We start from the raw sequence: 10,730 nt of genomic DNA, 5'->3' as shown, positions 1-10,730 counted from the left end.
ACCAGCCTCGTTGCCCTTCTCTGGACACGCTCCAGCACCTCGATGTCCTTCTTGTAGTGAGGGGCCCAAAACTGAACACAGTATTCGAGGTGCGGCCTCACCAGTGCCGAGTACAGGGGCACGATCACTGCCCTACTCCTGCTGGCCACATTATTTCTGATAGAAGAGTGGTTCATTAAAACTATTAACCCAGAGGGCTGCCAAAGGGTCTGAGGTAACTTACACCTGGGGCCTCCTTAGCCTCTACTTTAGTTTCTTTATTTGTGTCCTGGGGTTTGGAAGCCGCTTTCGCTGCAAACATTCCCATGATCCCTTTGGGCTGCTGCGAGGGCTGTTTAGCAGTCGATGGACCGTGGCCGTTGACCGCAGGTACGCTGACAGCGTTCGTGTCACTTTGTGCCTGGGAACCAGCCTGCAGAGACGTCTGCACTTGAGAAACTTCGGCCGACGTCCTGGGGACCGCAGCAGCACACTGAATGGCACTAAACCTGCGTGATGGAGTGAGAAATTTAATTAGCCTTTTAACTTCTTATTTTTCACCTCGGTTTCCTCTCCGGTAGCGCCTTGCTTCTCTGGTCCTGTGTTCTCCTGTTATGGGAAAAAGAGCAATTTAATTTGTGTATGGGACAAGAAAGAAAGGCTGGCACAGAACGAGAGCGATTGAGACCTCTACTGAAAAGATCAGCTGAACCTGTCAGCAAGAGCCAGAGCATTCAAATGCTAAACAAGCTGTTCAGATTTCATGGGGGGGAAAAGCCTGTCTCCACACCCAGCATAGAGATGGAGCAGACTGCATTTTATTCCTAAACGGGTTACGCTCTCTAAAGTTTGCAGCATAAATTGTATGGCTGTCCAATGATCTAAAACATTTACAACTTTCAGATGCTTTGACAGAGTCCACTACTGCTGCAACAAGCAGCCACAATCGTACTGGCCAGGTAAGTAAATCACAACTGAAGCTAAACTACTTAAATGGCTCAGAAGATATCCATGACATTCAGACTTAACTATATAAAGTCATTTCCATGTAATCACTAGTAGACAGACACATCTCAGCTTGTAACAGTCTGAAACGTGATTGTTTGGGGATACGGAGGTACAAGAACTAAATGATGTGCTCACAGTTACAATACAATTCCCTGACAGTCAGGAATAGCAGTACCCAAAAATAACTGAACTCTACTCCCCACTGTGCGAATCACAGACACGGCTTTCCAGATTTCCTACAGAAATGCCACAAAAGAGCACAGACTCACGCCTTCCAATCCATTGAATTACACAGCGTATTTTTATTTGCATAAGAAATAAACCAGTCTTCTGCCAATTAATGTCTGTGCCTCAGCATTAGCAGCTCACATGCACAGTCCACTTCTACTCAGATCAGGAACTGTAATGTATTAACAAAACAACACCATCTCTACGGCATTTCTAGGCTGCAGCAGCAATCTCTTGACATTCAAACCTTTAAAGGAAGGAAAGAAGACATTGAAGAAAAATATTCCTACTTTCCTTTGTACTTTCAATCTGTTTTCAACATGGTCAACAGCGGTCTCTGGACAGCTTTCACTCCTACTCCACACACACCCATAAGCAACACCATCAACCCTCCAGATTACAATAACGTTTATTGTCAATGGTTATATTGACTGCAGCAAGCACATCTAAACCTCACACATTCCAGGCACTTGGGGAGTTAGCTTGCCTTAATGCTGCTGTGTGACTATAGCTTATGGGCTTGATCCAAAATTCACTAAATAATCACTGAAAAAATAAGCAATGTTTGGACTATGCTCTGCAAGCAAGGAGCTGCTTCCGCTTGGAAACCTGACATTAGCAACATGCATTAAATCCAGTTAGTTATATTAGTACAACATCTAGCCACCTCCACCATCTTCACAGCATAACAGGTCCCATACAAACACAGAAGAGAATAAAGATCCTTGCCCCAGAGCTTGTGAGATATATGGACCGAGAGGGAAGCATTAGAAGCCGGTAGATTCTGTTTGCTATAAACATGCACACGGTTAAACCTCTGTCTTCTGCAGGTACTGCAGGAGTCTTGTCCGAAGCGTAAAAGACAATTCATGCAGTCGACAAGGGACAGGGAACATGGTGAGTCTGAATTTAGTTCAGCCAGGTCACAAACGAAGAAGCTGAATTTTTCTTAGTTTGTTTGGGAAATTCTGCTCCAAAGCCAGGCAGGGATTTACACATAGGCTTCAGAAAGCAATTTCAGAATCTGAATTGCCTAAACCTTCTGGATGTACAAGGCTGAAAGGCAGTCTCCTCTAAGACACAAATATCACCATGCAGGGGTGCCTGAGAGTAAACAGACTGGAACAAGGCAACTGCAGCCAAACTTATGGCACGCGTCTTCATTGAAGCAGGGTTTTCTAGCACTTACCACAGTATTGACATTCACATTTGAAACACACAGCTTCTAGGAGATTACTTTCTCAGCCACTCTCTTGTCAACATTTTGAAGACAGCTACGTTTCTACTTTCAAATTCTATACTCTTTCTATGACACAACATTCAGGCATCCCCCTTCTAAACCAGATTGGTCCTGGCACTGTACGTACTGATTACATCAAGCTGAAGCTGTCATGGTGGAAACAACACATAAATGAAAAGCCACAGCTGCCAGGCACTGTTCAGGAGGAGAGACAATGACCCCTGGAGACCGAAGTCCCCCTGAATTCCAGGACAACCTTCCTCTAGTTCAACCACGAAGGGCACTTGTGCTGCTTGGTCTGTTTTGTATGCTTCCCCTACGCCTCAGGCTCTATCTTACCTACAGAGAATGAGTTCCTGTAAGATCTTCAGAGAGGTGGATGAAAACACAGTCTCACAAAACAGAAGGCAACCTCATGCTAGCACTCTGCTGAGCACATCACTCGTGGTTTTGTAAGTCTGTTTCAATTTACTCTTCCTGTGTGACTGAGAACTGGACAAAAACGGTCATGATGAAGTGTGGCCTGGAAATGAGAAAAAGGTTTCTAGCCATCAGAGAAGAAAGGTACTGGAACAGTCTGCCCGTTGGAGTAACGGAGCAAGTGAACCAACTGTAAGCTGGAAATAGCTCGGTTTACGAAATAATCGTACAATGTGCTGTTTGGGGACTGGTCTGGCATGACTTCGAAGATATCTTTTTCTAGCTTTCTAAAAATCCAGGCATATCTGGTAACCATTGACTTCTGCTGAAGTGCACTAAATAGCAACAACGCATCAGTCTCAAATCACGTAGCATAAGAAGAAAAACCAAGACGCAACTCACTTGCTGCAGTTGTGCAGGTTTGTTTTGACAATATCATAGTCTGTGTTGTAGAGTGGCCCACTGTCCTTGAGCAAGGCTTTCTGAATGCTGTAGACGTGCACGCTCGCAATCGTGGCTAGTTTAGACTTCATTGCTGGGGGGCAAAAAAGAAAAAAAGTCCTCTGTTAGCACAGCCTTTACAGAATCAGGTGGCAACTTTAAGCATCAGGCTCTACCAAGGATGGAGAAAGACTGACAGACCACTTGACACCAAGGACCTGAATATAAAAACATGTAATTGTACCTTCTTCCAATGCTCACTAATTGGGAATTCAAGGTAACAGACTCCACAAGCCCGTCAAACGTGTTTTCCACTATACACTCTTGGTTCTTACACAACTGAATTAAGAACAATCTCTCTGTGTTTACTTTCAAAATACCTGGTGTTTGGGATCCAGAATATCTATATGACTACCTAAAGCTAAGGAAGAAGAGAGATGGTCGTAACTCTACCCTGCTGGAACCGCTCTCTGCCATTAAGGTAGCGTCCACTGTATCAACTAGCATCACAGCGCCTTCTCTAGTAGTCTGCTGGAATCAATGTTTTGTCTCTTCTGTGCTATTTAGACTGTAACCCCCTTGAGACGAGGGCTGTTTTTTAGGAATTCTTTGTTCATTGCTTATATTGTTCTTTCCACACAGTCCTGGTCTGAGACAGAGCTTCTAGGCACTGTAAAAATACACACAGTAATCATTTCTTGGGGCCAGTCCTAGACTATGCAGCCCTGCTCCCATCACAAATCTCAGCCTCTTCCAAATGTAAGTCATACCTTTGGCCTGTCTTCTAATACAAAAAACATGAACAACCCTTTCCTCCACAGCAAAACAGAATATTACGCAGCACACAATTCAACAAATATGACAGATAGTAGTTGCACTGCTTGACAATCTACTGGCCTGATGAAGACAACTTTAGCTAGAAATCTACTTCAGATTTCAAAAAGGAAAATAATGCAAGTCTTTCAAACAAAATTAGATCATTAGCATGGATATTTAAGGTCACAAATGCCACAGTATGTTCTCAAATGCCAAAGATGTTATTTGAAAGCAACGAAGAGCCTGCAGTTGTGTTTCAATTGCTATGGATCAGATCTCATCAGCAGGACCAGACCTTGTAGGACATTTAACTAACACCCACGCCACTCAGGGCAAACAAAGACTGCTATTGCATTTAACCAATAACTAGAATTATCTACTTCGGCATCCTTGGGAGCCTGAAGGCTCATAATTGTTCTAAAATAGTGAGAGACACTGCGGTACACTACTCAGATACTGTTGCCTTTAAGGAGAAGCTGTCTGTCAGAGGCAGGGAGGTGGAAAAGAATCACTGACTAAAATGGTCAACATTTAAAAAAAAAAAAATCAGACCCAAATATCAAGTCTGTGAAGTTACACAGCTGTTGGCTCAGATATTCAAAATTCTGAGAAAAAGCTAGTACAAAAAGTACACACCTGAACCCAGCAGCCTGACTAGGCATTTATGTGCAGATGGCAAGTTCTGAGCTTTACTCACTTTGCTGTTCTTTCAAAGAAAAAAGTTAAAACCACATAATTTTCATGATCTGCTTACCTTCGAGTTTATCCTCTCTCACTACTGCAACCTTGTGGCACTGTAAAAAATAAATAAATTGCAATCTTAAAATTTGAAAAGATCTGTTGTACCTAAGACTGGTATTTTCAGTTATCTATTGAATAAAAAAGTCTGATTATAGGTCCAGCTTTATAGCTGCAAAGAACACTGCCAATGCCTTTAAACAGTCATCAGCCACTAGTTTTTAAAGCTCCATCTTCCTACTTTTCTAACAGACTGTTTCACTGATCACTACAACCCTAAAGAAATCCTCTGTCCTCCATTCCTTACACTGGGAGATGAGACGCAGATGAAACGAGAACTAAACAACCGCACAGCACAGTGGAGAAAAGCAAACTAAGGCAGCTGATGATCCAAGTGCTAGAAGTCCACCGCACTAGCCCACATCACCCACGTATATTTAGATTGCCAGTAAACTCGAACTTCGCAATCTGTAGCACAGACACGGCACCAGAGAAGCAAAACACCACGAGAAATTAAGCATTAATTTAAAAGCCAGAAATGAATGCGTCTGGAAATGTGCTCCACAGCCAGCCTTCAAGGACTATACCTGCTCTATGACATTTAACAGGCTGCGGTTAATACAGAGAGTATCCAAAGAGACAGCCTGGACAAAATCCAACCATTAATTTTGTGTTTGGTGCCACAGAGTAGCCAGCAAAAGAGTAAGAGGCAAGAAAATGTAGGCAACCTGAAACAGTAAAGAAAGATTGAGAGTCTGGGTCCCTCACTGAGGCAGATAAAAAGTTGCAAGTGAAGAGCGCCCAGTGCTTAAGACACGATGAGAATTATTTGTGACTGCTTTCTAGCCACATCTCCCTTCAGATGAGTCTTGCAGTTGAACCCACAGCCTTGTGGCTACACCTACTGACAGCAGACAGTAGTGCAGCAAGCACAGGGTTGCATCTGAAGCACTCGCATCCCCTTCCTCCTCAAAATTGACTTGTGCCAGATGATACCCACCAGCTACTCCAGTGCCTGCACGCCTTCTGGAAGTATCTTCCAGATCTGCCCTCTTCTCCCACCCGCTCCAGCTAGCCCTCAAACACCCAGTCTGAGGAACTTTGAACTCCTCCTGTGCGGCATTCCTAACCCTGGCATTGCCTCATCTCTACCCCTAACAACTTACTGCACCTGCAGGTCACCCTTCTTAGCAGGCACCGCTGTTGCAGTATTCAAAAATAAGATATTTAAAACCAAACAAACAAAAAAGTGCCCTTTATATGTCTATAGGATATAGCCAATTTTTAAAAATTTTAGTAGATCTTTCTTGCTTTACAAATATATAAACTGCTAAGACAGAGTTTAAAAAAATTGTCTATATGCTATGTCAGAATTCACTTGTTTGTTTTAAATACATTATGGCAAATTTTAAAATATTACAGTATGTTGACAAATCTCTCACTAATTCTAGTGAGCCAAGAGATGCTACCTTATTATTTCCAAAAGAAATTGGGGGGAAACCTATTAAACTCAGGCTATAAATGTGACACTAGCTGTACAGCTTTAAATAAATATATTCCATCATACAGAACTAATGCAATAAATAATTACCTTCCATTTCAGGCAAATTTGGAGATGTAAAGAGAATATTCTATGCATGTGAACCAGTTTACTATTTAGGAAAATCAAAAAAGGTTTGTTGTTTTCTTTTCCAATCTACAAATAAAAGCCAGGACACCCTGAGATGTACTGATTCTAAATGAAGACTGTAGATTGTATTGTAAGAGATATTTGGGTATCTAAAGATACGAATAGACACCTAGTGGAATGTCAAAGGCATTTAGTGTTTGGCTATTAAATTCTTTGAGAGCAAAGGGAAACGGGTACTCAATTTGCTCATCTTCTTTCAAAAACCCCTGGGGTTCCTCTCTGAAATTTGAGATTACATTCTTGAAAATCTGACAAGCAGCAATGAGTAAAAATAAATACATAAACTACAAGTAGTGATGCCTTTGCTTAATAAGTCAATGCATTTTAAATAAAAAATACCATTAATAAATTTACATTTCTGTTGTATACCAGGATAAAAAAGTTGCTTTATTTAACAAGAGAACTTCAACTATTTGTTTTTCTATTTATTATTATTCTATTCCAACTGAACTCCAAGCTCTCTCCAAACACAACTCTCCACTCCACAGCGGATCCTGGGAAATGGATCAGCTGATCTCACAAGGGCCCCTCCAGGCCGTTTTAGAAAATTCACTGTCCAGTATTAGTGATAGGATTGAGAGATGACTGGTAACAGGATTTAAGTTAATTAAATACAAACCCTGGTGCGTTATTCAGCACTGTATTACCAAATCATGACCAACTGATCTTTCCTCCCCATCGTTTGTATGCGGGGACAGAGACAGTGCCTTACTTTGTACATGTACAGAAGACCTAGGACACTGTGCCTGTTACAGGAAAAAGAGAGCGAGTTCAGCTTTTGACCCAAAGATTACAAAACAAGATGGAAGACACAAGGACAAAGAGCTCACAGACACCTTTGAGAAATAAAACACTCACAACGTGTCCATTCTGGATGAGGTTTCCTGCTACTAAGTAGGTGACGTGAAGCTGAGCTCCTGAATTCTCCTTTCGTTTCCTCTCCACATAATCATACAGCATCCTGCACAAAAGAAACCAGTGTTAATCACCTAGAAAGGAAAGAGCCCGTCACCACCCCTTCCGTGAAGCTTACATAGAAAGAGCAAAGCCAGCCTGACATGGAAACATTCCACATAAGACAGTTATTTTAACCAGGATTAAATTAATCTTACTGAGACACCTTTCTCCTCTGCCACTTTGAAGAATCTCAGTCCAACAACTATATAAACCAAAGGTGAAATGAATACAAGCTCTCAAAGCTTTGATAGTTGGTTGCAGATGGTCTCACATCCTCTGGGCAGCTTGTTCCAAAGTCTCCCCTTGAGAAGGCTGCTTCCCTTGTTACAACCCAGCATTCTGAAACACCTGACAGGGGAACTGGTGGTTTCTGGTACATGATCACATTGCCAGGTGTATATATACAATCCTAGTTACATGCACTGACACGGTGATCAGAAACAGGAGGAAGGAGCATGACTGGCGATGACAAGATTGAGCTGAGACTCGAGCTTTCAGCTCCCACTCATACCACTGATTTACGATGAGCGTCCCACGTAACTGGGCAGAGACACTACCGCACACTCCCCGAGGATGCTATCTGGTAAAAATACTTGAAGACCCTCATTGCCACAGAGACAGACTGCAATTACCATGCTGCCACAGCCAGCAAAACTCACTAAAATAATTCATTTGTGTTATCAGGCACTTCTCCAGCTTCTAGGAGAGAGTTTTAAGCACAAAGATGCCACAGGAGTTCTCCATCTCCGGGTTGCTTTCAAGGGTATGAGGAGGTGCCTCCGTTTCACCTGGGCCATCTTCTTCACAGCAAAAAGTTCTCTGGCTCCTTCTAGTTTACTGTATGACCAGAACTGTTCCCAGCAGAGCTCTCCAGTCAGGTCTACACCATCACTGCAGCACACTCAGATTTACACATCATCTAAATTGTTCACACACACGCAGAGGAAAAAGACCAAACAACCTCTTCATTACATTAGATGCCCGAGTTGATATTCTAGTAGTTTGGACAAGACAGGTGAAGCTGGGCTCAGTACACTGCAGCTGAGTACGCAGCAAATGCCCCTTTAGGTCCAAGCTATAGCCAGAAACAAGGAGAGAAAATATACGTATTATGGGACTTGACACTCTTACGCAACCTTCAAATCTTATGCTTAACTTTACCTTGCCGTGCAAGCCCCAGAATCCTTGGGAGCTCGTTCTTTGTTTTATAGGATATTTAAAAGGTTACAGTAATTTTTTATTCTTCAAAATACACCAAGACAAGGTTACGCATTTATACTAAGTTTGGAGAAGCAAAAATATCTGACGGCACAGCTGACTTCCCCATCCTTCAAATATTTACCTGTGCCCGTCAAGCCTGGTAAGCAGATATGAATAATGCATCACGCACTATGCAGCAGGGTGATCAGAGCGGATGAGCATTTGCCAGACACATGAGCTGTTTTGCATTCTCCTGACTCTGCTCCCTGCAATATCCATGGATAACGTACGGCATCCTACGCTGGGATACGCAGCGGCAGATTCTCACAAAGGCACAGCTCTGTTTGCAGGACCGGAGCCAAGTTCAGAAAACACATCCGCATTTCAGGATGAAAGGAGCTACATACATTTCTGTAGTAACATAACGCTAAAACATCTATTCTGAGCTGAGTATTTATGATATAAAGCAGCATAAGGTGTCCAGCTGAGCACTGCTCTCTAAAGCACAAGTCCCATCAAGTCAAGGCAAGATCTGCCTACAGGAGGAGTAAGGCACGTTGAATAACACAACTGACTGTACCTGAGAAGACATGCGGGATTTTTAATTATTTCCAGAGAGATAAGTTTAATACACTAACCACAGTCATGAAAACAGTAATTAACAAGGCTTTGCCTCAAAACAAAAGGTTTGTGGGATGCACTAATACCTACTGTTTAGCCTGGTTGACGTGAACTCCCAGAGTATAGCTTAGCCATTTGTATGTGACCTGTAACAAGAAAACAAACAAACAAACAAAAAACACTTCAGTAAGAAAACCTCCGTCTCTTGACTTGTTAAACCTCCCATCCTTTGCTTGCTTCATGGGTAAGTCAAACTCTTTAGACCCCTCCTCTCCAAGAAACCCACAGCAAAACCTGTTAGAAGCAAGAGCACGTGGACACCCACCCACCTGTGCTTTAATGAGTAGATTGAATCCCTGAAACCTGAACAAATTACCCACCCTGAAAGGTGTGTTTTTGGGAACGCCTTCTTGAAGTGCCATTGCGTAAGTAAAAGCCATTCAAAACACCCGCACCGCTCAGCTTCACAACAGAGAAAAAAAATTAAACAGCACAACCCTTATCCGTGAGAAGCTCTTACTGCTCTCCCAAACAACCGCTGAGGACTTCTTGGATTTCTGCCACCCTCACCTGCCACGGGGACGCAGGGACCTCCGGCCGCATCACAAGTCCGACAGCACGGTGTGCCAAATCTCAGGAGACTACAGCTCTAAACCCAGCCCTGCCGCTGACCTGCTGTATTATTTAGGCAAGGCATGTCTTTCATACCTGTTTCTCCTCCTGTTCTGCCTTTTTAAACTAATCCTCAGGCTAGGGCCTCTCCTGTCTCAAATACAACAGTTAAATTAAATTGTTATTAGTCTAGCAGTTTACTGAAATGAACTGTAACGACACAGGCAGTTCATGTTAATACAACTGCTTTGAGAGAAAAGATGCACCAACTTTACTGTATCACTTTCAGGCAAAAGTCTTTATTTTGAAAGAAACACAGACACGCACGCTTACCATTTTTCTGAATTGTCCTAAAAAAAGCAAGGCTTCAAGAGGCTACAGACGATAAGTAGTAATTTTACTTTTAAGCTGAAATAGTGGTCCAGTCTGCCTCAACCTTTCATGGAAAACACCGTTTCATACAGTGTTCTGTCATTTATACCTTGAGCTAAAGAACTGCTGTCACTACAGTGCTTTTTTTTTTTTTTTTTTGGGGAAAAAAAGCTCACCTATTAGGGAGCATAAGGAATTTGGGGAGAGCTGCTTTCCCTGTGATATAAATCATGCCATTACCAATCCTCTTCAGAGACATTAATTTAAAGTCAAAGGGGGGAAAAAATCCTGACAAGAAAGGCACCTCCTGTCCAGCTTGACAGGAAGCCCACATTAACTCCACGTTGCGACCTGTGGAAGAGCAAACACTGCAAGCGCAGCCAGGCACCGCGCACATATTCCCCCCCC

At 42.7% G+C, this 10,730-nt stretch overlaps 1 protein-coding gene across 1 annotated transcript in view; it reads right to left on the bottom strand.

Moving 5' to 3' along the window:
• Positions 1–10,730, bottom strand: part of POLD3 (DNA polymerase delta 3, accessory subunit) — a 44,581-nt gene that overhangs the window by 18,560 nt on the left and 15,291 nt on the right. The window contains exons 3-7 of the mRNA XM_009276890.2: positions 9,429–9,484; positions 7,419–7,521; positions 4,887–4,926; positions 3,278–3,410; positions 224–488 (exon numbers count right to left, since the gene is read on the bottom strand). Coding sequence (XP_009275165.2) covers positions 224–488; positions 3,278–3,410; positions 4,887–4,926; positions 7,419–7,521; positions 9,429–9,484 — 597 coding nt within the window. The remainder of the gene's footprint in view (positions 1–223; positions 489–3,277; positions 3,411–4,886; positions 4,927–7,418; positions 7,522–9,428; positions 9,485–10,730) is intronic.

Source organism: Aptenodytes forsteri, unplaced genomic scaffold, assembly GCF_000699145.1.
Source record: "Aptenodytes forsteri isolate BGI_AS27 unplaced genomic scaffold, ASM69914v1 Scaffold459, whole genome shotgun sequence".
Lineage (NCBI taxonomy): Eukaryota > Metazoa > Chordata > Aves > Sphenisciformes > Spheniscidae > Aptenodytes > Aptenodytes forsteri.
This window is presented reverse-complemented; position numbering and strand designations above follow the sequence as displayed.